We start from the raw sequence: 25,680 nt of genomic DNA on the forward strand, positions 1-25,680 counted from the left end.
GTCCTCCTACTCCCACAGTTCCCTGCAGGCTGGAACTCTGCCAGCCTGAAAGGGGAAACTCACAATTTCCACGGTTTTCTCCTTCAAAAGAGAAAATCCGTGTTTTACGGGGTGTTACTATAGGATCCCTGGTGTTAGTGTGTTTTATCAAATACCATGTATAGTATAAACATTAATTTGCACAACATCCATATATTGATTATTACCTTTTAAGTTGCTGAAACACGCTCTCAACTTTACCAGTTTCTTAGAGAGATTTAATTGGGGCCCAGTTCGACCTTTCTTGCACATTCAGTGGCAGAATCTCTTATTAGCTTCAGTAGTGGAGGGTTATGCCCATGATACTTTGACCCCTTCTGCAGTTCTCATTTCCAAGCTAAAACAAAAACAAAAACAACTGAAACATGTAGGAATGAAGTTAACAAAGAAGTTCTATTGATTGACTGAAGAGTTAACATTATGAAAAGATAAGCTTTAAAAACTTTCCCCAAACAATGGTTAGTGTGTTTTTGATATTGGATGTTGGCACATACCTCCTCATGAAATTTTAATTGGATAAATAAAGGTGTAGCTTGGGAGCAAGGCACCAGCTTTTGTTTGGAGCTTGCGTTACAAGCTTTTCTTCATACTAGGAAATTTAATTGCAAATGACCCAGTTAAACAGCTGCAGACTTTAATTGTAGTCACACTGGCTACAGAAAGGACAGGTATAACTTTATGAAATAACCCCCATTTACATTCTCCATTTCCCACTCACCTGGTGTGAGGGGGCACAGAGAGGGATCGTCCCATTTGCCCAGCCTGGCCTCGGTGGCAGGGGGTGATGCTCAGCCCAGTCATGACTAAGATCCACTGTCAGGCCCTCTCTGATAGACCAGTTGATTGGGATCGACTGGTTGGTGACCACTGATGTAAAGCCCTTGCCACCATAACAGATTAAAAAGTTTTCAAATTGAGTGTATTTCAAGTCATGTTAAGCCTTCTGCATGAATTGTTTTTAAGCTTTTGGGAAATGCTTCTCAATTTAGAGAATCTTGGGGCAAAGTAATACAATAGCTTGTGATTTTTTTTTTTTTTTGCTCTCTGTACTGATCAGCATAAGACTAATTTTCCCCACAGAATTGGGCTTTTGTTGGTTTTTTTTAAGTGTAATTATACACATTTAAATAAATTCTTATATGTACAGATGCATCTGTCTACAGATTTCGTACTTTAGATATTGCTTATTCGACTTGTAAAAGCTGAATGTATGTAAATAGTGCACTATTATCCTCTTCTAACTGAACACCTTAAACTCAAAGGGTTTTATTCCACATGGAGAAGACTTTGCCATTTATTTTGGATGCAAATTATTACAGAATAATTGTTCTAATAGTATTGTGTCTGCAGGTACAATTATTGCTTGCTTTTTTCTGAAATGGTATGTACAGAAAGCAATGATTTGAACTAAAACTTGGAATTTCTAGTATACAGGACATTTCAAAAAAATTTTTTTTTGAAACACTAACATAGTATTTCTGAACCTCAGTCTTTATTCTGAACCACGTTGCTGCTCAATGAAATTGAGAATATCAGGAGATGCTGGGGTGCCAGGCTGTGGCTTTGGTTGCAACTGGGGCTCCACGGGCACTCAGTTTGTTTTCAGAAGAAACCCTGGCATTCCACATGAATAATCCCTTGAATTTAGCAAATAAATAAATAAAATTGGAGAGATTTCAGGCAAAATGTTACACCGTTCAACATTTCCCAGATGCTTTGAATTGGCTGTAAAGTCTTCTACAAAAATAATGTACGATGAAAAGGAGTCAGCATAAAATGCTTCATTTCCCTGCAAGTTACTTGGTAGTAGTTGTGCAGATTATGAGGGTTCCAGAATATTATATCTGGGTCAGAATACACATCTAACCGTCTTCCATCTAGCTTTTCAATTCAGACATCTGAGCTGGAAGCTACCTCATCTTAGGTAGCATCTAAACTCAGCCAGTCTGGATAAATCCTTCTTCATGGATTCAAAATATCATTTATTTTTTTCATCACTTAATAATCAAGCATAAAGCAATTTAGTTGAAGCGTACATGTCATTTTTTAGAATTAGTATCTTTCTCCAGAAAACTGTTTTCCCTGCTGTTGTTTGACTTTCAAGTATTCATCTGAGAAATCCTCTTTATCACAATAACAAACACGTTGGGCAAATAGCTTACATAATCATAAAGTTTGCTGTACTTAGTCATTGGCATTTAGAAGGTGCACTGCATTCATTATCATTCTGATAGTTTTTGTTTGCCACCTGCACTTTATACATTTGCATTCCATGCTCTATTTCACTTGGATCCTTTTTAAAATAAAATACAAATAGTAGTCTTCCATAAATCACTGGCTGCACTAGCCAAAAAAAAAGAAATTCTCCTTGTTTTATTGACTGTAGGAAAACAATACTACAGGGTACTTACTATATTACATGTGCAAAGGAGTGTGAAAATCAGAGTCTAATATTAGTTGCTATTCTTATATTTAATATTTACAACTTTCTTTTTGTTTAGGTATATGTATCATGTTTTGACCAAAAATACCACGGTAACGGATCATAACCGGAATCTATTAGTAGAGACTATTCGTTCCATAACTGAGATCCTTATATGGGGTGATCAGAATGACAGTTCAGTGTTTGAGTAAGTGCTTTAAATCTTTGCTATCATTGTTATTATCAATAATAATAATAATAATACAGTTGTTGATCAGAAGATCTGGAAATGGTTGGTATTTCATATATAGGAGGTATTTTCTTAGATTCATTGATTCATAGATGCTAGGGTCAGAAGGGACCTCAACAGATCATTGAGTCCGATCCCCTGCCTGGGCAGGAAAGAGTGCTGGGCTCAGATGACCCCAGCCAGATGCCTATCCAGCCTTCTTTTAAAGACCCCCAAGGTAGGGGAAAGCACCACCTCCCTTGGAAGCCCGTTCCAAATTTTGGCCGCTTTTACCATGAAGAAGTTTTTCCTGATACCTAGCTTAATTCTGCTCTCTGTCAGTTTGTGACCATTGTTTCTTGTTACCCCAAGAGGTGTCCTGGTGAACGGAGCATCTCTGATCCCTTGCTGGGGCAAATGGCTGAAGAGCTCTGATCTAGGGGAACTTCATAACAAACCCTTTATTTTTTTCAGATAGAATGAAAACAAAGGTATAGTATAACAGAGACTTTAATCAAAGTGACCCTTTTGATTCGAGTCTAGAAAATCCTATAAAACCTCTATGGTTGTTTCTTGCTTTGTCAGTTAACCTTATCAGCTGACAAATTAAGTGAAGCATCTGGTGTTACACATGGTGGCCTTCATTATAATTTTTTTGCCATTCATTTCTCTCACTCCTGCTGTGATCATGATGTGTCATGATTATCAGAAAGAAAAGATTGGGTTTTCTTTAATATGGGTCCTACTAATATGGGATTAATAAATGAGTTTTAAAGCAACAGGCTGAGAATTCAAACTGTGATGCCTTTTTTTGTCTGCCATGTGTCTATTGCTTGACTGTTGTGGTTTAAAGTCTGATAAAAATAAGTGCAATCTGGAGGGAGTACCTGCATACAGCTGCAGTTACAGGTAGACAGCAGAGACAGTTTTTAGTTTTATTTAATCAGAACTGGGCTTGATATTTAGATGATAAATGAGGTAGCTTTAAACCATAATAGTTTAAAAAAAAATATTAGCGTGGAAGGCTCTTCTAATTATATTTAAAGTTCCAGGTGTTTGCCATCATGTAATTCATCTTCAGATTCTGTATTTTGCAGAAGTTTAGGGCAGAGCCTTACAAGTAGTTTGTAAAAAGATCTTATTTAGAAGTAAAATTGTAAAGGTGGACAAAGTACATACTCTTCTGCTGAAACTGAATTGTTGCTAATATAATGATAAATATTGTAATTCTTTTCACTTGAAAAGCAAATCTACGTTAAAGTAACATGCTTGGCATTAACAGCATCCTGTGGATTTAAATTGAAAATGTGTTGTTACAACTGCTGTTAAAGGGGGTAACAAAATGAAGGCTATAATGTTCAGGTCTTTAGTCTTAATTGCGAGGGGTGCTTTCAAAATTAGTAGCATGGAAATATTAGCAGAATTGCGCCTGTTGAAATACTCCCTAGCACTACTTTAGGTGTTAATGTGAAAAAGATTGAATAAACTATTGAGCAATTTATCATTGCTCTCTAATTGCAGAGTGTATGTGATTAGTTGAGAAGCAGGTTTACTCAAACATTTTTTCCATTTTTCTTAGGTTAGGGAAAATGCATTCTAATATCTTATAAAACTAGAAGATTTGTGAATAAATAGCTTGAGAATTGTCTGTAGAATTTGGTCTTGGTGAATGCCACTGCAATACTAAATTGTATATAAATATGTGCAACAACACAATGTCCAACCAATTTTTGACAGATTTTTAATACTGGGGTGGAATATCTAGATACCTGTTATGCTAAGATCAATCCATCTTTTTTTTGTGAATCACTTTTCATTGCACATCCTGATTTTTTCTTTTTTTTTTCAGCTGACTTTTTTCAGTAAATTAAACATTGATAAGTTGCTTAACTACTAGATCTTTTGTATTTTAAACATCACATAATTTGCATTTAGTGATTTTTTGTTTTTTTGGTTATTTGTTTAGTTTTCAAGAAGCTACTTTTGTTTGAACTGGTTAATGGTTGCGATTTTTAAGAGTTTTACAAACACACAGTATTTAAGTTGTCAAATTTAGGTAAGGATTCAAACAAACAAAATATAGGTAATGAATTAATACAAGTTCTTTATTGTTTTCTAGCTTTTTCTTAGAGAAGAACATGTTTGTTTTCTTCCTAAACATACTGCGTCAGAAATCTGGTCGTTATGTGTGTGTGCAGCTGCTGCAGACCTTGAACATCCTCTTTGAGAATATTAGTCATGAAACTTCACTCTGTAAGAACTCCTCATTGAAAGCTAAATTTTGATTATTAAGCAAATTTTAAATCCTGAGTATATGGTCTAATCTATTTTCATTTTGTTAACTTGAACTTGCTGTGTTTTTTTGATAGCACTGTAAATCCATTACAATTTCATTCTGAAGTCTGTTTCAAAATTAGTTTCCAGTTTGCATACGAGTTTCCAGCAGTGCAGTAACCTTTGGCTTGTACTGTTGGAAAAAATATAGTAGCTCCACGTTTTTAAAGGGGCTATTTAAAATAAACCATAAAGTCACTGGTTAGGTAGGGCCTAAAATGTCTGCTTTGCTCTTACTGAGAGAGCATTTTTCAGTGAACAAAACCTCATTTTGGAGTTGTTTTGATGGATGGAGCTGGCATTCCAACAAAACACCACGTTAAGTTCAGTGTCCCTTTAAAAGTTTAAGATGACAAGGAAATGCCAACACTTGCTTAAGAGCAGCAGCAAGTGGCAAGCAGAAATAATCCACGCTTTTGGGGATGTGTAATATGGAAGGTGAAAGAATTGGTCTAAAGATTTGATTACCAGCCACAAAGTCTTGTAGCTTATATAAGCAAAAATACAGATGGAAGTATATTTTGTTTCCATTTTAACCTTGCCTATGGAAGTCTTTTGTAGGAATTTGGTGCAGAAGCACATTAGTATTACTCAGAGCAGCATTTTTGAAAGAAACTCATCCTTCTCCTCCCTCAGTATACTTAATCTGGTAGCCACTCCAGCCAGCCTGGAACCTGTGCTGTGTGGCACAGATCTTAAGAGTGGTTGAAACTGGCACTACTTGCAGCACAGTCTGTCCAGAGTAGCAGCTGTGCTGCACGTGGTGGCCACCCTGGCCAGACTGCTGTACATGATGGTTGACCTCGGCGGGTCCAGGAGTGAGCTGTATATGGTGTTTGGTGCAGTTAGTCTAAGATCTGTGCTGCACATGGTACCTGTAAACATTATGTGCAGTGCAGGTCCCAGACTGGATGTGTGCACCACATGTCCCAGAGCAGGCACTGCATGCAGTGCAGGCTAGCCAAGGCGGCCATCACATGCAGTACAGCTGCTCCTCTGGTTGGACTGTGTTGCATGTGGTGCCCATTCCAGCTGTTCCAGGGACCACACAGAGTGCAGGTTCCAGCGGCTGGTGCAGCTGCTAGAGAAGGTGTGCTGGGGGAAGGGTCCAGGAGCCTGATCCAGCCTGCTCACCATTCCCACAGCACTGGTGTGTGCTGTGCCCCATGTGGGTCTGATCAGACCCAAGGGAGGCACCAGGGGCCAGGTGGCGGGACTCTGCAGGCCCCATGTTTGGCGCCCCTGATTCAAAGTCTTAATTTCTGTTGCTAGGCATAAAAATAGGGATATTTAATTGTTAAGCAAAGATTTAACTACTGCTAGGTTACCCTTTTTTATATAGTGCTTTTCATTGTCAGGCATATCATTTACATTACAGACTAATTTAATGTTTATCCATTATGGTGATTTGTGCTACAATTCTTCATTTCAGATTATCTGCTCTCCAATAACTATGTAAATTCCATCATCGTGCACAAATTTGACTTTTCTGATGAGGAGATCATGGCCTATTATATATCATTTTTGAAAACTCTTTCTCTAAAACTCAATAATCACACTGTACATTTTTTTTACAATGAGGTAAGTGGCTGTTAGTGTTCTTGATAAGATTTTCTAGACACAATAAATGAAAACGGAGGAGGTGCCTAATACTGAACTGCTGTAGATCCATGTTTCACCATTTTCATCCATATGTCTGAGCATTTCTGTATCCTACCTAGATTTCTTTTCCCATTTAGCCATAGTTTAAAATTATGGTAGTGCAGAGCTCCAGGTACTAGTACCTTATTGTACAAACGGTTGTCCATGCCCTGAAATACTTGTATTACTTTCAGATCTTGCACTGTAATACTACTGAAAAAGTTGCTTTGGTGCATTTATTCCAGGCTTGGGTCTTGATGAAGTTTAGAAACCCCATTATGACATGAGATCTGCAGGCTCCGTCAAATGGCAGCTTTAATTTGGAGTGTGGAGTTGTTTTTTTTTTTTTTTAATAAAGATAACCAAAGTCAATGGGCATCAATTTATGTTTGTAAACTGATTGAAATTCCTGACTCTGTAGTTCCTAATAAGTTTTTGGCTGAAAGCTCAGTAATTATTTCAGAATGATGTTCCATATACATTTATCAGAAACATGGGGAAATCTTTCTACTAACAATTGTACTATAAATGATGTATTTAACATTTCTAATACCGGTTTCATAGTTTCATAGTTGGTAGGGGTGGAAGGGACCTGAGCAGATGATCAAATCCGACCCCCTGCCATGGGCAGGAAAGAATGCTGGGTGAGATGACCCTGGCAAGGTGTCTATCTAGTTTCCTCTTAAAGACCCCCAGGGTAGGAGCAAGCACTACTTCCCTTGGAAGTTGGTTCCAGATCCTAGCCACCCTGACTGTGAAGTAGTGCCTCCTGATATCTAGCCTGAATCTGTTATGTCAACTTACGGCCTTTGTTCCTTGTTACTCCTGGTAGTGCTCGGGGGGAACAGGGACTCTCCCGTTGCCTACTGGTCTCCATTGGCCAGTTTACAGATGGCCACCAGATCCCCTCTCAACCTTCTCTTGTGGAGGCTGAACAGGTTCAGGTCCTGTAGCTTCTCCTCGTAGAGCCTGCCCTGCTGCCCTCTGGTCATGTGAGTGGCCCTCCTCTGGACCCTCTCCATGTTGTCCACATCCCTACTGAAGTGCAGCGCCCAGAACTGGATGCAATACTCCAACTGCGGCCTGACCAGTGTCACACAGAGGGAGAGGATCACCTCCTTGGACATGCTCATGATGCATCTGTGGATGCATGACAAGGTGCGGTTAGCCTTGCTGACCGCGTCCCCACATTGGCGGCCCATATTCATTTTGAAATCAGTAATGACACCAAGATCCTTCTCTGTCTCTGTGCTGACTAGAAGGGAGTTCCCCAGCCTGTAGGTGTGCTGCTGGTTCTTTCTCCCTAGGTGCAGTACCCTGCGCTTGTCAGTGTTGAATCTCATCATATTCTCATCCGCCCACCCCTGTAACCTGTCCAGATTCAATTGGAGCCTGTCCCTCCCTTCTAGCATGCTCCCTTCTTGCGTGCTCACTTCTCCCCACATCTTGGGGAGAATGGGGTGAGAGACAGTGTCGAAGGCCTTCCTAAAGTCCAGAAAGATGCCGCAACGCCTGCGTCCAAGGATTTTGTGACTTGGTCATAGAAGGCCACCAGGTTGGTCTGACAGGACAGTTACGGTTATAATGAAATGATTTACAGATGTTGCAGGTGTGGCATTGTCACACAGATATTCATAAGCATAAAACCTACACAATATCCTAGTAGTCCTGTTACGTAACTTCAGAAAAAGAAAAATATGTTTTCACTCTTTCTTCATTAACACATACAGTCTAAGAACATGGTAGACTAATTTGACAACAAGAAATTGGCTAGTTTGCTGGTGTTTGCCTAGTTGTGCAGGCCTTTCAATACAAGCCTTGTTCGGTTCAGCAGGATGAAGCAACTCTGCTGGTAGAGCTGAGGTCTGCCACCACAGGGAGTTTTGAGTACAGAGGAACTCAAACTTACTGATAGAACTCAAATTCTGTTGGCAAAACTTTATAGTGTGCAGCAGAATGTGTGGTCTGCGGCATAGGCAAGGGATTTGTTGTACACAGTAGCTGCCGGGTAAAGTGCAAGCAACTGTTTGATGGCTTCTGGTGCAACTCTGAGTTGGTATGTAAGCAGCTTTAATTGGGCACTAATGGGCTAATTAGGTACTTGTAAATACAAGTACTATCCTGCTCTTTTTCATGTATAACAGCGTGTGTGTAGGTGCTGGAAGGGCTGGCTGGGGTGGAAGGGTGTTTCAGTGCGGGGATTGCCTGCCAGCTACCCCATGCATTGAAGCACCCTTATGCCCCAGTCAGCCTTTCCACAGCACATTGAGAGTGGTGGGAGCAGCCCTAGGCATTGCTCTGACTGGGTTCAATGGACTGTACATGAATAAACTCGGGAGCTGATTGCTCCCAAGTTTGTTCTTCTTTGCTCCTGGGTGCATTTTCAAATGTGTTGCCTGGGAGGAAAACTTCAGAACAATAAGTCCAGAATTTTTGTGCGCATTGATTGCATATGTAGACACACCCACAGAGGTGCTCATGCTAAGCTCTCTGGGCTCTGTGATGAAATCGCAACCTGAATTAATTAATTTTAAACACTGTTCTTAATATAGAAATCAGTAGGCTTTGGCAAAGGGCATGTGATATTTAACGTTTTTTTTTAAATTGCTGTCTGTATTACTCCCAGATGTCTTAGTGATTTGCTGTCATTGTTATTACTATTAGACTGAATCTTTTTTTACAAAGTAAGAAAGGTGATACTGCATACTTTTGAGTAGTTTTAAGAGGCATTTATAAGTGCTAGCAAGTGCTGACATTTTGAAAAGTGAGAGAGAAGCCACTTTAATCTTAGCCTATGACCAGCTTTTCTGATTTTTAAAAAGTATAGCTTTAGAAATTTAAGTGGAAGTACAGTGCAACAGAGATGATAAGCTTTTGGTGTTATGAATTCTTTCAATTTCGTGCTATTTATTTTGGTAAAATACAGTATAAACTAAAATAACTAGATTTAAAGCATTTTTAAAAAGTTTTTAAAATATTGCAGTCACATTTCCATTTATAAGTGTGTTTATATTACACACATTTTACAAAACCTCTCTTTGACTTTTTATATACGTATATTCAAATTAACTTAAGTTACTAAATGTTGGTGTTAAATTTGAAATCTTGTCTAATAAGAGCTACCCTGAGTTGCCTGCTATATTTGAACGATAAACATCACATCTCAGAATTATGACATGCAACGCTGCTAAACTTCAAATGTACCATTAACTTTTTAAATCTAAATATATGCTATCCGCCTAGAATTATTTTGTCTATAACTGAATAAATCGATCCTAATCTTGCAGTTGGATCCCTGTAAATAAATCATGTATGAAGTTGGTAGAAATAAGTACAGGAAAGGCATCCATTCTGCTTCATTTGCAGGACTGGGGTTTAAAGGTGAACTTTTTTCTAGTAACATTGTATTTCTCCACATACTGCTTATTACCAGAAGAGGGCGTCAGTGTTCTTATGATGCAATGAAGTTGTTGTGTAAAGATAGTAGTTAATTTTATTAATTTTTTTTTAATGTTAATGTTTTTTGTTTAAATATTGCTTAAACACCCAGCTGATGTTTAAAACTGGTTTTGCATTGTTAGTGATGAGCAGTAAGATTATCACACAGGCAGTTTTTTTATTTGCATCATTACATTATTTATATATTTTAGCAGTTTCTTGGGAGGGTAACCTTTTCAGATAAAAGTGTAGCAGAGTATTGAATATTTGTTAAGATAATTCACAATGTTTCTGTTTTATTTCAGCACACTAATGATTTTGCCCTGTATACAGAGGCTATTAAATTTTTTAACCATCCAGAAAGCATGGTTAGAATTGCTGTCAGAACTATAACTTTAAATGTCTACAAAGGTATGTTTTGTAAATCAGAAAACTTGTATATAGTTTATATACTTAATGTTATCTTTGTGTAACCAAGTGTAATGTTAACTATTAAACATGTCTCAGGTTTACTAAAAACAGCCCCTGATTTGTCGGGTTCAGCTTTTAGTATGTTTTAACATGCATGAAAAGTATGCTTTAAATGCATGTTTTGATCTTTATAAAAGTACTACAAATAAGCACTGCAGTTACATTATAGAAATACTGGTACTAATATTTTGTCCTTGATACAGGAAACAGTCAAAAACAAAATACTCAAGAAAATTCACCTTTACAGCCAGTAGAGGTCATACTCTTACTGTTCTACTGAAAGTATGATTCCCTTAAGAATATTGCGCTTTAACATTATGCATTGCCTGTCAAAATATTCATTCAATGTCAAATTTGTATGCCCGAAACAACATTGATTCCCCTTTTGGGTAGTAAATCTGATTCTTGCGCTCATTAGTATAATCAGTGCACAAAAACTATTGAAGGTACAAAAGAAATCTATCCCCTTCTGTCATCTAGTCTAGTGTTTGTGCATTCCATAACAGAACACTTTAAAAAAAAAACAAAAAACCCAACAGTCCTTTGTAAGCTCATCTGTGCAGTCCGTGAAAGATAAGGAAGTCTTCAAATTCTGCCTCTAGCACAAGTCATGCTTTGGAGTGTGACCTGTATGGTGATTAACATTCATATAAGTCTTTTTATTTCCTATACCATTTTAATCAGCTTTTCACATCTAAGTTGAAAACAAAAAATCTTTAGGACTAAGTCTAATTACATAAAAACAGATTACTGTGCCTGCTAGAAATTGGTGGATATTTCATTTGTGCACACACTGAAGAGAAGATTCAAATATTGCTATTTCCTAGTATATTTTCAGATATAAAACAAATGTGGCAATGGCTCTTTGGTGAGCCTTCTAATTTTGAGCAATAACTGATGAAACGAATCCATTTTGTTTCCTGCCAGTGTGTGTTGCCTTCAAATACAGCATATCCAGTAACAGAAACATTCCAGTTGGTTATAGATAAGCTTATGGAGGAAGTAAAATGACATTTATAGTATTAATGTAATGAAGCCCCACTGACTGCAGAACTTTTTTCTGAATACTACAGTATAAGCGCCCACTTAAATCATAAAAAGCAGGGGAGAATTGTTTGATATAGAACTGCAGTTGCCGGATACCATCAGTGCTTTTTCTTTTTATGAACACTCCAGTGGTGTTGGTGTCTGAGCAAAATGTGGTTCTTTCTATATGTTCTGCAAGCAGGAATCATGCTGTGTTCGCTCTTTCATGCACGCTCGCTCTTTCTCCTTACTTTACATGTATATAAAAATTTCTGAACATGAGCCAGCTAATACAAAACCAGTTAAGCTTGATAAACATCGTAACTTATTTGTGTACATTTCCTAAATTTAAAGAAAAAGTTTTTTGATGAAAATGTTCTTGTCTAGAGTTTAAATTGAATGTTGGAGTGCTACGAGGGTTGAATTTGAAAAGCACAACTATCAAACCTGCAGGTTTCATAATTTTCTATCAGTTTGAAAATTTTCTGATCTAACACTCTCTAACCTGTGTCTTTTAGTTTAGATAATTCCTGCTTTTAGCTATTTAACCCTTTTGGAGGATGTATCACCATCCCAGTTCCTAATCCTATTAACTGTTGTCTGTTTTTCTTGCCCTTCCTTCACTGATGATTTGATTCCTGTGTTCCTTAATGCAGTGTCATGTAAGTCTAATTAGTTTGGCTTTCAGTATGATTGCTTTATTCTTACACTTGTCTTTTTTAAAAAGCAATTTACTTGAAGACTAATTGTTCTGAACTGCGCATTGTTTATCTTCATATCAGTGTAAAAATAACTTCTTAGTATTTTAATACTCATTTAGTGTTAAGTTATGTCAGACTTTCAGAGATACCCGTTTTGTGCATAAGTTAAACCCAGGTGCGTACACATGAAAAGCTAGCATGCAGCCAGAACTCAAAGGTATCTTTCTTATAGCTTTTTTCAAATATTAACGTTTGAAACTGATTGTATTTAAATTTTCTATTCAGTGGACAACCAGCCTATGCTGCATTACATTCGAGATAAAACTGCTGTCCCTTACTTCTCCAACCTCGTTTGGTTTATTGGAAGCCATGTTATAGAACTGGATAACTGTGTGCAGACTGATGAAGAGTAAGTTTTTACAAATACTGTTTATTGAATAGTAGTAGTACTTTTCCTGTATACATTGAAAATCCCTATTTCCTTATATGAAATGATCAAGGCTAAGCTGCATACTGGTAGGATCCTGAGTCTAATTCTTAATAGGTAATGAAAGGCAAAGGTTTCTTAGGGGTTAAGGGTAGAAGTTAAGCATAAACTAATATAAGTGATGAGAAACTAGTTCAAATCTGTAACACAGCGGAAGTTCAGTGCACATAAACCACTTTCAAAATGGGTGAAACCAGTTTAAGATATACCTGGATAAATGTAGTATCATACTTAACTGATTTAGTTTAAATTGGTTTATTGAACTTCTGTCCCAGATCCCCTCCAGATTCAAGTTTAACTCTGTGTGCCAGCATTCCAGGATGTTTTGCACCTCCCCCACAAATCCCCCCTTGCAGGGTGTGGTTGGTTAACTTTGGCACAAGCTGTCTGCTCCATTCAAGCAGGGATGTGTACTTTAGTGCCCCCTGGCGTCTGGTCTGGGCCACTGCAGGCACATGGCTCCATTTCTAGAATCAAAAGCAGGTGTCTGTTCACTTGCTTATTGGTTCAATCTGTGCGGTTTAGATTAACCTGCAAACATTAAATTGATTCATCCTTAAGCTTTTTGACTGTCTGTACTTAGCCAGGTGTTATTTTTTGCTGGACCAGCTACATAGTTGGAATAGAGTTAGACAAGCTTTAGAATGCAAAATGTTCTTCACCTGGTCTGAGGAGTAAAAGCCAGCTTAACACAGCATGTAGGTCATGCTGGGAATCCTTGCAAGAAGAATCTTGTACATAAATGATGTATTCAAAATATTACTCCTTATTCCAGTTGTTCTAAAGGATACAGCTGGAGTTCAATGTATAAACTACTTAAATATGTAAAAGATACGCAGGACTATTTCTGTTTTTTAGTGTTAGAATTCAGTCTCCTTTTAGATACTTGACTTTGCTGTCTGAAGGTGTGGGTACACAAACTAGTACTATGAAGTAAAAGCGAATTACTACCTCACAGCTTCTCCGTGGTAACTGCACGTATGCACATTCTTACCCAGCTGTAGATGACAGACAAAGCACAGTAGCTTTTAGCCAGACTTCATAGAGGCCTTTCATTACTCATAGAGCAGCTGATACGTGGCCCTGTTTACCTCTTCATTGGTACATATACAGGCAGCCTCCACTTAGTGCTCTTAATTGGTTCCTGAAAAACTGAGTGTTAAGTGAAACCGAAAGTATTTGACAACCCAAGATGATGACCATAGTTGTTTTTAATGACCCAAAATGGTGACCTTGAGCATTTATAACAAAACTTGCTGAGCACTAAGTGATATCGGGTATCAATTTAAAATGAGCGTTATAGTCAAATAGTGCTAAATGAAACAGCATTAAGTGGGGGTTGCCTGTACCTGTTGCCAGCCAGTTTTCTGAATTGCTTCTTTAGAAAATTAACTTAGGCTCTGTACAGTGTTCAATTCTCAACCTATATTTTATTGTCATTATAACTGGCAGAACTGCAACTCCTCTAGTACCCCTTGTTGTATTAGTACCATTTGTCTGTGGTTATAGAAAAGAAATAAACCCAGTAAAAAAACTAAAATGCTCTTACTGCCTTTTTATCATTGAAAAAAAATGGTAATTGTTCCTTTCATGATTGCTGTCTGAGAAGGCTATACTGCAAGGTAGCTCTGATTTGTCATGTTTGATGGATGCTAAAAAATCTTGTTCTTTGCTATGGGATTGCATCTCCAAAACTGAAATCATATTGTATATTTTCCTTTAGTCTGACTGCATGAGCTGAGTCTCCAGGACTACAGACAAGTATTTTGGCTTTAACATTAGACAGTTGGTCTACCGAGAATGTTACCTAGATTTAAAAAAATCTAAACAAACGAAACCAACCCGCCCTCCCTGCAAACAAACAACCGTTTTCCCCATTTAGTTGTGATGACACTGCTATCACTGCTATGTCTAAATCTCTTTCTCTTTTTCAGGCACAGAAATAGGGGTAAATTGAGTGACTTGGTAGCAGAACATCTTGATCACTTGCATTACCTTAATGATATCCTTATTATTAATTGTGAATTCTTAAATGATGTGCTCACAGACCACTTACTTAATAGACTCTTCCTGCCTCTGTATGTGTATTCATTAGTAAATCAAGATAAGGTAAGAAATAGCTGTCATTAATAATTAAGATTTACCTAAATGTTTTCACTCAATAGTTTACTGTAATTCGTGTATCACTTAAGTCAAATTAACATTCTGTACATCAAAGTACTTTACAAGAAATACATTTTAAGTAACTCAGGACCCTTTTTTAAATAGCTTATTGAAAGAGAGCAACTTAATGCAGATGATGTACATAGGTTTTATGTACTAAGTATAGTATGGTTTTCAGTCAATATACACACCTGAATTCTAGCAGATGGTAATGGGACAGAGCGGCAAGTTCAGGTTTGGATTAGAATTGTCCTGAAGTTTGTCAGGTGTTAACATTTAAGTATGAACAAATCCTTTGCTGAAAAAGTGTTTTATCACGGCAGTCTGTTCAAGCCAAAGGCCATTCTTGAGTGAAATTACAATGCCATGTTTAAATGTAAATTCAGCTTTAGAACTTCATTTTTACCCCACACATTGGCTGACAAACTGTGTTAGAACCTGATGCAGCTAAGAGCATATATTGTTTAAACAAGTCTTTTAAACGCATTTAAGGCCAATAAAATTTGAATCAGAAGCACACTTTCGATAAGGTGAACTTCTAAGATGACAGCAAAAAAGCTGGTTTTGGACTTTGTTTCTCAAATGCATTCAAGTGGCCTCTAGTCATAATCTGATATTTCTTCCCCCCTCCCCACAATTTTTCAATATTTTTTTTTTAATGTGATATTGCTATCCATGTCCTTCACTGTAAGAGTAGAATTAGAAGTGATCTGTATAGGGGAAAAAATTGAATTTTTTTTTTTTTAATTGTCTGATCCTGGCTCTTATATAGGAAACTTGTAGCTAGAGGTGAGCTGATGCATATAAGCAGGAAATATTTGGTTACTTTTTCTTTTTTTTTTTTAAATGTCATAATTATGTATCTACTTTAATTTTCTATAATTTAGAATTTTTCACACACACTGTCCTCTTCCTTCCACAGGGTGGGGAGCGTCCAAAAATAAGTCTCCAAGTTTCTCTCTATCTTCTATCACAAGTATGTGTTTACATCTATTTAATCTAATTTCAGTGTATTATTTGTAATAGCATCAGCAATGTTTATAAATTGTTTTTCTCTCAGTGTACCTGAAACAGCTAGAGAAAATTGCAGCAGGTTTTTTTTTGCTAGCTATTATATGGACTAAGTAAAAATACTTTTATTTTAAATAGCGTTGTTTGAGATTTTTTTTAGTACACTGTTGAGACAGATGGAGATGATTGTAGAAATCCCATTACTTCATTGCTGAAGTCTGGCCACCTTTGAGCAGAATGCAGCAGCTGTAAAACAGCTCACAATAACACTACTCAGCATATTACCAGAGAGTAAAGATTATAGTATTCAACTGATGTGCAAGTAGAATACTGCAAAATACAGTAGCCCAAGTTTGAATAGGGCTGTAGAGAATATAGTGTAGAATTCCATTGCACTAATGAAAGAAAGTTGTTAGTGTCAGTTAATGACTGAAAGTAGGCAGATTTGTTTTTGACTGATAATAGGGAAGGATTTTAGTTTGCTCTTTCTTAATACTAAATATGAATAAAGGATATCAGTTTGTTGATTGATTTTTTTTTTTTTGTTTGTTTGTTTTTCTGTCATGGTAATGACTAAATTAGATGGGGAAAAATGACTTCAGTGTTTAGCGTGTAAGCCTTGTATCAGAGGTCTAATAATTATTTTCTGCCCTGTTCTTCTAATAGGTCTTTCTTACTATACATTATGCACCTCTGGTGAACTCACTCGCTGAGGTTATTCTTAATGGGGACCTTTCGGTGTTCTCTTCTAAAGTTGAACAAGATATCCAGAAAAGTTCTGTGAGTAGTTAACTAATATTTATATTAAAATGAAGTTGTGGAAAAATAGTTGAAAGAAGCCAGTTCAGATAAATAAGTCATTGACTTAAGTGAGCCAGAATATTTTGCTTTTAGGAAGGGTGTGAGAGCCTTATTTCATATTCAGCTACTGGCCACTTGAACAGTAGTACAAGGTACAACTTTGAAATATAATAGTACAATGTATTCACTTGCAAGCATTGTATACTTATGTAAGCAAGTATTAAATATTATTTCTGCAGATATATGTGTACTTGTACATACTATGAAAGTCAGAGCAGAGTGTATACACATCACGAAAATTTAGATGTTTGTCCAGTTTGATTCTAGAGAAGTGTACCTCTATCACTTGCAGTCAAAGGCTATATCATAGGTCCCTGGCAGACTGTTAATTGCATGATAAATGGCAGCATACCACCCATGCAAAAAATTTAGATGCAGCCAAATGCCAAACTAGCCACAAAGATGCTCCATGTTTAATGTTTCTCCCATGTTGGGCTCGCAGTGCTCTGGGATCTTTAAAAAGTCCATGAACAGTCCAGATTCCAAGGTGATGTGAGCACCAGATTGGGTTTCCCTCATGCTGGTTCCTCTGTGCTGAGCTGTATGGCATGATTTTTGGGATTGGGCATAACATTTCTCTGATCCAGATTGCATAGTTATAAAGCATCTGTCAGGGGCCATAATCTGGTGTATCTGGCTATTTTAGAGTTGTTTTAAACAATTCCTATTTTTTATTAAGGGTATCTTAAGATTTTACATACACTTTTGTAGTTAGGCTTGAAATTACTTCATAGAAGTCTTACCTACGTAGTTGTGGGTGAAATAAATACACATTCGAGACATTGGAGAGAATCTTGCGTACAATCTTTGCAGTTATCAAAAGATTGATTTGCCTTCTACAGATGTTTACACTAGGCATTTTGTAAGTAGTCTTAATATAGTGCAAGGTAGAGGTGCACTGATGCATCAGTCCGATATCGGGTCAGTACTGATTATAAGGAAAATTGTCTACATCAGATATCGGCCCGATGGGGCCAGTAATTTGGCCGATAAATGCCCATGCTGCACAAAGCTGCAGCGCAGCATGGAGAAGAACCAGCAGCATAGAGAGCTGTCTCCAGCTGGTAAGTCAGAAGAGGAAGGGGAGGGAAGGGACATGGTGTGGGGGCAGATCAACACCCCCTGTGGTGAGGGAGGGGGCAGTGGCAGGTGCTGCCTAGCTGGGGGGAGGGGGTATGGGACGGAGGTGAGGTTTGTGGGGTGGGGGCAGCTTCCACTGCTGCTTGCATCCCAGGAGGGCAGAGGCGGGTGCAGGGGGTGTGTGTACCCCCAGATCCGCGCAGCATGAGGCTGGTGGCAGCTGTGGGGTGGAGCTGGTGCTGCACGGGGCTTTTCTTGCCAGGGGCTGAGTTCGGAGTAGGCTCCGACAGTGCTGGGAGGAGGCTGCAGCCACCCCGGATTTTGCTGTATCTCCACTCCCAGCCCCGCACCACCACCTGCTGCCTGGCACTTGGGTGGAGGCGTGGCATTCAGCTGGGGCTGTGCTGGGTGGCAGCACGGGCCTGGGAACAGCTGTGGTAGAATCTGGAATGACTGCAGCCTCCTCCCAGTGCCGCCAGAGCCTGCTCCGAGCCTAGCCACCTGCGAGATGTGCCCCATGCAGCCCTGGCTCTGGCTCCACCCCACAGCTGCAGCCTGCCATGTGCCATGCCCTCCCACCCCTGCCCTCACAGGGTGCAAGCAGTAGTGGGAGCTGCCTCCACCTCACGAGCTGTGCCTCTGTCCTCCTTCGCTGCGAGAGGTAGAGCTCTCCCTCACCACGCCCCTTTCCTTCCTCCTTCCTTGCCACTACACCGGACTTACCACCTGATGGCAGCTGTATCAGATATCAGATCGGTATTGGCCGACGTGCCTCCTTAAATATCAGCTATTGGTATCAGCCCCCGAAATCTCTATCGGTGCACCCCTAGTACAAAGTCTTTTTATACTTGTTTTTAAAAACAACTGACAGATAGTCTGCCACATGAGGCAGACTAATGTTGTAGTATTGTGGAGTTCCTAATTCCCAAGTCAGTTTGTCTTTTGAATTTAGTATTATTGACTACTGAGAAATTCAGCATATGATGTCCAGACAAGGTTCTTTGGGTGAATCTGATATCTTTTATTAGACCAACTTAAATAGTTGGAAAACAATTTTAAAGCAAGTTTTCGGGTTAAAAAATCCTTCGTCAGGCTAAGGAAGTTTCAGCAGTTGATGTGTGCTCTTCCTGGATGGAATGAAAAGTAGAGAGGCCAGAGGCTGGTCTGGTATGCTTCCTTAGCCTGACGAAGGGTTTTTGAACCCGAAAGCTTGCTTAGACCATCACACCCCTGTCTATAATGGCATAATTTTCAAACATTTTACTTACAATTCAGTTCAGGTTTCCCTGACTTTACATGGGTTCTCTATGTGTGAATTCGCTCTTATGCAATGACCTTTTTAATACTAAAAATTCGTTACATGTGAGGTAAATTCATTCTTATGCGGTCATTTTTATGTGGTGGTGGTGGAAGCCCTCAGTCAGCTGCTTTGTGTGGTGCATTGTGGGGGTGACGTGCACCAAAATATAGTTTCTTGTGTGGATCTGTGCTCCTTGCTCGTTGTCTGTGATGCATGTTTCTGTAGTTGCCATCCCCATTATGATAGTGCCCTGTGCTTGTGTGTACTGTCTGCTGTTCGTGAGTACCAAAATTATCTTGTAAAAGTGGTAGAAATGGGTCTGGGGTTTTATACAGTTGAGGTCTTGGAACGTATCCCTGTTTGTTGCATTGTAAAGTTGGTTCCCTTTATGTGAATTCATGTTATGCACCGTTTTCCAGGAACACATCTACAGCATAAAGCGAGGGACACCTGTATAAGGAAAAGGGAGTTATCTGTAGAAGAAATGAAGAGGGTGAAGTAATATAATATCTTAAATCAAGGCTGTCCAAATGGCAGCTCATGAGCCATGTGCTATTTATAAGAGGTTAATTTCCACTCCCTTGGGTCACATCCAGCTACCATTCCTCTGGTGCTTCAGCTGCTCCAGCAGCAAGGATCTTGGAGCCCTCCTCTCCTTCCTGTGGCTTCCAATTCCTGTGTCTGCCCCACATGCATAGTGTAGTATAGTCCATTTTACTGTGCTGGGGTTGGGGGAGGCATGGCCTGGGGCACCTGGACAGCACGCTACAGCAATAGTTTCCATGGCTGGGGATTTGAGGGTACAGCATTGGCTTTGAGGGCAATGACAAAGCGAGCGTTGCCAAACTTGTATATTGGAAACATGAGGGCAAGAAAGCCAGCAACAGCTAGAGTAGTCAATGTCAATAAGACCTTGGGCACCTGAACGAGGGCTGTAAGGACATTCATAGATGATGTGGTCTGAGCTTGAGCAACACAGCTGCAGCCAGCGTCATCGGAGAGGTTTCAGGAGTACATGCTTGCCTTAAACCAGGGGTGGGCAAAATACAGCCCGTGATGACATGCAACTAGACAGCTGGTGAGTGGGGAGAGGAGCTTCTGCCTGCAGTGCTGGGAGCCCCACATGGAGCCGCAGTGCCAGCTCGGCCCTGCCCAGCAGTGCGGGCTCCTGGCTCCAGTGCCAGGAGCCCCATGTGCAGGCACGGAGCCAGCACAGCTAGCCCAATGGCATGTGGCTCCCAGAAGGAGGGCTGGGAGCTGTAAGTGGTGGGCAGCATGGAGACCACACAGCCTGATGGCATGTGTGGGGTGGGTAGCGGGGTATGGAGCTTGGGGTGGGGGGAAGTGTTGTGGTGTTAGATGGGTGGGTGTTGGCCCCCTGCCCCTATTCCCATGGTGCATAGCCCTGCAGCAGCAGGCTCTTGAGACTTTCATGGCCTGCAGCAGGCAGTGACCCCCAGCAGCACGTTGCTCTACCTGAGATCTGGGATTTGCACGTGGCAGCATGCAGCTGGCTCTGCCCGGCCCACTAGCACGCAGCTTCAACTCGGACTGGGCTGGCTCTGTGCCAGCTCGTGGGGTTTCCAGCATAGCAGTTGGGAGCTGTATATGCCACCAGACTGGGCTGGGCTAGCTTTGTGCCTCCACGTGGCGCTTCCAGCACTCAGCGGGGAGCTGTATGTGGCAGCAGGAACCAGCCTGGCCCGATGATGTGCGACTCCCTACAGCTCCCATTAGGCCAGGCATGCTCCGTGCCACCATGTGCAGGTCCTGGCTCTCCTAGGAGCCGCGCACCATTGGGTCAGTTGGGCTGGCTCCGTGCCTGCACATGAGGCTCCTGGCATTGCAGAGAACTGATATGAGGCAGATTTTGGAAGCTGAGGTGGAGGGTATCAGACCTTGAGGCAAACCAAGGCCAAGGATGGGAAGACAGCACAAAAAATTGATGTGGAAGGGATAAGCAAAGATGTGACTAGGTGGAAGGAGAGAGCCTTCCACCTCCTCCTATCTTATGCTGTAATTAAGCTGGTTATAGACCTTTGAGGTTGAGAGTCGGTTTTATTTTGATGTAGAGACTTGTGGCTGTAACTTGGTTACAGCTATATTCAAAGGTGAATATGACCTGTGAGCCAGGTAGCTGAGCAGTTTACTTGTTTTGAAGTTAAATTTATTATAAAGATTAAGTAGATTTACTTTTTTTTTTAATCCCACCATATTTTAAATTCAATTCTTGTTTACCATGTCCAAGTGTAGTTGTTTACATGAATGCCTCTAAGACCTGGTGTGGAGTGACACTGAGAGAGATGATCTATATCATGTAATGAAAGTCTTGTGGGTTGATCTTTGTCAATGGCTGTTGGACATCTGCATTTGTGATATTCTTGCCCTGTTTTTAGTATTTAATCTTTAATACATTGTAGAATGGAACATTAGTTCTGAGTGAATACTTTTTTCAGATAAAAGCAACTTCCTTCCTCAAGTTAGGATCTGTGTGACCTGTTAATAGTATACTGGATGTCTGCGTGTGTGTAGTACTTGTATACCATATGTGGGTTTCATACAGGAGCGGCTTTGTTACTAGGAAATCTGTGGCCAGAGGGTGGGGTCCTATTTATTGCAGAGAGTACATTTTTTTTCCAGTCACAGCTATTGTGCAGAAATGACTGTATCTGAGGTTTGAGCATTTTTGTGTGTACTTATATTAATATTGCCAGGTCTGTGATTTTCCTATGAGCTTAGGTTCACTAATTACCTCTGCAGTGTTTTTAAGAACTACTTGGGCTGCCACTTCCTACTGTCCAAGCTAAAAATGTAATTCTAGTGCATGTGCACTGGAAGTCATGTAATATCTAAACAGTTCCTAAGTAGGGCAGGGTGTTGTCTTTCTGGCCTTGCTACTGTTGAAGCTGTACTAGACAGAAGTCTGATTCTAGAAAAGTGAGTTGAATTTTTGTAGGGGAAGATCTTCCTGTCAGGGAAATACATTTGTAAAGTGTTTAGCCAGAAGTTCATAGGAAATCTCTAAGGAGTTTTATCATTAAGTCTAATGGGGAAAGCTGTATTTGTATGTGGTAGTTTCAGTGGAGAAACTCTTCTCTCATGTGGATGGCATGGAGCCAGGGGGAAAGCTGGACAGAGCTCTGCCATGAAGAGAATGTGCAATTATCAGGTATCTGGCAGGCACCTAATAAACATAATAGTGTGCTAGGGCTGAGAGTGATAGGTGCATACATTTCTCTGAGAAACTGAAGTCAAGTCTGGACATACTGCACTCAGTAGTGTAATTTACATCAGCTCTGTATCTTGTGAATTTCCCTAAGATACGGAGCGAACAGATGATACCACTGATCCTAGGATATCTGCTGCAGTAGATGCACTGGCACTTTGTGGTGCTGAACAGCCTGTTTGCATTGAGCAAATGAGTATCTGGGCATAGCTGGACACAGAATGTTGGTACTGGTGTACTCTTATTGTTGCTGCTTCTGGGGTAACTCTACATGAGATTTTGTACCATAAATGGGTTGTCTATATTGTGAGTCTGGTGTTTTTATATGTTAGTGTAAATAAAGTGTGTGCCCAGGCCCATAGTTGCAAATACTAAGAGGTTTCCGGAGAGCTGGGATTTAGGGTTAGGCAACCAAGTGTATTCTCTTTTTTGTCAAGTTATGGTAATATGATGTGTTGTGATGTAATGTCTCAGGTTGGGTTCCAGAGCTGGCTTTATAGATCAATAGATTTCTAGGGTCAGAAGGGACCTTAGTAGATCATCAAGTCTGAGCCCCTGCCCTGGACAGGAAAGAGCGCTGGGTCTTGTCTAGTCTCCTCTTAAAGACCTCCAAGAGAGCACCACCTCCCTTGGAAGCCCATTCCAGATTTTGGCAACCCTCACCATAGAAATTTTTCCTAATGTCCACAATCTAAATCTGCTCTCCATCAATTTATGGCCGTTGTTCCTAGTAACCCCAAGGGGCACCCTGGAAAACAGTGTGTCCCCTATTCCTTGCTGCTCCCCCCTCCTTTCCCTTCCCCCCCAGTTAATTTGTAGACTGCCACAAGATCCCCTCTCAGCCTTCTTTTGCGGAGGCTGAAGAGATTCAGGTCCCTCAATGTCTCCTTGTAGGATCTTACCTGCAGGCCCTTAACCATATGAATAGCTTTCCCTCTCAGGGTTATCCACATCCCTCTTAAAGTGCGGTGCCCAGAACTGGATGCAGTACTTCAGCTGTGGTCTTACCAATGCCGCATAGAGGGGAAGTATCACCTCCTTGGGCTTGTTCTTGATGCACCTTCTACTGCATGAAAGCGTGGTTGGCTTTACTTATCACTTTGTTACGTTGACGATTCATGTTCATTTTGGAGTTGACTATGACTCTGAGATCCCTTTAGTCATTGCCTAAATGTAATGCTCTGGGGATATGCTCAGGTAGATGTGCCAGCGTAACAAAATTGTTTTTTCAGTGTCACCTGTCATAAAGAATTGAAAAATATGCTTTTTATTTAGCAATGAAAAGATTTCTCTTTTCCATACACACCCCTCCCCGCCTCAGCCCCCAAGCTATTTGTTTCAGGACCCGGTGAGGGAGCAGTCTTAATTGTTTTCTTTTCTTAATGAATTTTATCTTCCCTTCATTTTTAATAATAGTGTATTTACTTGAATCCAAGATGAGGTTCCCCCATTTAACGTGAGCATGACAAAAAAGCCCTCATCTTGTATTTGAGTACTGTGGCAGGGGGGAAGATGCTACTTGCACCTCTGTCTCTAGCCTCAACCTGGAGCTGCCACTGCAACAACTACTGTTGGGCCAGGCTGGGATCAGAGCAACCATGCGCTCTGTGCCCCAAGCTGGAGTGGGGCTGGAGCTCTGCTTGAACCAGAAGGGTAAGCAGAATGAGATTTTGGGGAAGGGAGGGGGGGAGGAGAGGGGGCAGAAGGAGGGAATAAAAGCTGCAAGAGGGAGAAGACAGTGGGGAGGGAACAGGCTGGGGGTTCAGAGGCTGTGAGGTGGTAGGACAGGCACCAGTGGGAAGGCAAGTGTGTGTGTGGGGAGACTGGGGGGCAGGCTGTTTTGACCCTCCTCCCCATACATACTGCCTCCCCCACTGTCTGTTCCCTTTTTGACTCTTCCCCTACCACCTGACCCCCTGCCACTTTTTCTCTGCTGCAGTTGTTGGGAGTGTGGGGAAGAGAATTTAAGATGGCCTTTCAATAATCAGATTCTATAAATGGTAAATTATAGAACATTTATAAGTTTTCTTGAATAGAATCTAATTATTAGAGAAAGAGAGGGTCATCATAAATTCAGCATCATCTTGGATTCAGGTATGTACAGTGAGTCCCAATTTTTTTTCGTTATTTGTTATCCTGTGCTGGAGTTCTTCATGGGAAACTTATTGATGCTAATGTTGTCTCTGTATTTTTGTAAGGAGTTTACCGTACAATCATTTTTAGGTCGTACAGCATCTTCCACAGATGTCTTGTATGCACAGTCACTCCAGCTTCATCCTGAGATTTAGGGACAGCAACTTAGAAGTTTTGTCTTGAATCTGTACTTTTATTAGTAGACAGTTAACTTTCTAGGGATAGGTGTAGATAGGTGTTTAAATTGATCCTGCTAGAACAGTTATAAGGTGCAGGTAACTCGCTCAGTTATCTGCAGTAAGGATGTATGGTATTGGTTTTGGTGGCTTTAATCTTTTCTGACGAAATGCCAGCAGAAGCAGCACCTGCGTTTTAAGAATGGGCATAGGAAATGATCTGAGCCAACACCCTTATTCTGCACAGGTCCTTATTCTAGTCTCAGTGGAATCGAAGACTTAATTTCAAAGGACAGATTAATCAAAGACAAGAAAGAAAAGAGAAAAAAATAGTTAAAATGAAACATGATTGCCATAGATAGACTGATTTCTTTTCCCCCTCCCCACCACTTCCCGAGCCAAAGAAAGTATAATAGCTTTCATCTGTCTAGACTTCAGTGAAGTATTTGACATGGTGTCAAATAGGAAATTTAGTTAAGCTGGAAGTATTGTAAAGTAGGTAAGAAGGTAGCTGAGGGGGAGAAATGGCAAGTGTTATTCAAGTGGGAGTACTGGACTAGAGGGAGGCTGCTAGTTGAGTTCCTTGGGGATGCATCTTGGGAGCAATTCTATTTAATAGATTCATTAATTAGCCTTGGCACAAAAAGTGGGACCATGCTAATGACAAAGTTGAGAAGGATCCATACAGAGGAAGATCAAGCTACTGTGCAGAAAGAACTGTGGATCACCTTGAGGACTGGAGTTGTAGAAATGGGATTAAATTCAGTACTACAAAGTACCAGGTTGTGAATTCAGAAACTAATTACTATTTTGGAGGTGATGACTATGATCTGCTGAAGGGAAGTTGTTACCATTGTATAAGGTACTGGAATAGTACTGGAATTGATCAAGGAAGATCAGTTCAAACAGTTGGTGAAGACTTGACTATGCAACTGGCTGTGT

At 40.2% G+C, this 25,680-nt stretch overlaps 1 protein-coding gene across 7 annotated transcripts in view; it reads left to right on the top strand.

Moving 5' to 3' along the window:
• The first annotated feature begins 2,509 nt into the window (after positions 1 to 2,509).
• Positions 2,510 to 25,680, top strand: part of CLEC16A (C-type lectin domain family 16 member A) — a 170,178-nt gene continuing 147,007 nt past the window's right edge. For 5 of the 7 annotated variants that reach the window (XM_019540107.1, XM_019540105.1, XM_019540109.1 and 2 more), the window contains exons 1-9: positions 2,510 to 2,669; positions 4,810 to 4,943; positions 6,457 to 6,605; positions 10,409 to 10,514; positions 11,988 to 12,053; positions 12,587 to 12,710; positions 14,723 to 14,897; positions 15,874 to 15,927; positions 16,629 to 16,742. In XM_019540107.1, coding sequence (XP_019395652.1) covers positions 2,545 to 2,669; positions 4,810 to 4,943; positions 6,457 to 6,605; positions 10,409 to 10,514; positions 11,988 to 12,053; positions 12,587 to 12,710; positions 14,723 to 14,897; positions 15,874 to 15,927; positions 16,629 to 16,742 — 1,047 coding nt within the window. In that variant the 5' untranslated portion in view covers positions 2,510 to 2,544. Of the gene's footprint in view, positions 2,670 to 4,728; positions 4,733 to 4,809; positions 4,944 to 6,456; positions 6,606 to 10,408; positions 10,515 to 11,987; positions 12,054 to 12,256; positions 12,263 to 12,586; positions 12,711 to 14,722; positions 14,898 to 15,873; positions 15,928 to 16,628; positions 16,743 to 25,680 lie in introns of those variants that run through there. The other 2 variants (XM_019540112.1, XM_019540108.1) reach the window with 2 other exon arrangements.

The sequence above is a fragment of the Crocodylus porosus genome, unplaced genomic scaffold (genome assembly GCF_001723895.1).
Source record: "Crocodylus porosus isolate Cpor-Errol unplaced genomic scaffold, CroPor_comp1, whole genome shotgun sequence".
Lineage (NCBI taxonomy): Eukaryota > Metazoa > Chordata > Crocodylia > Crocodylidae > Crocodylus > Crocodylus porosus.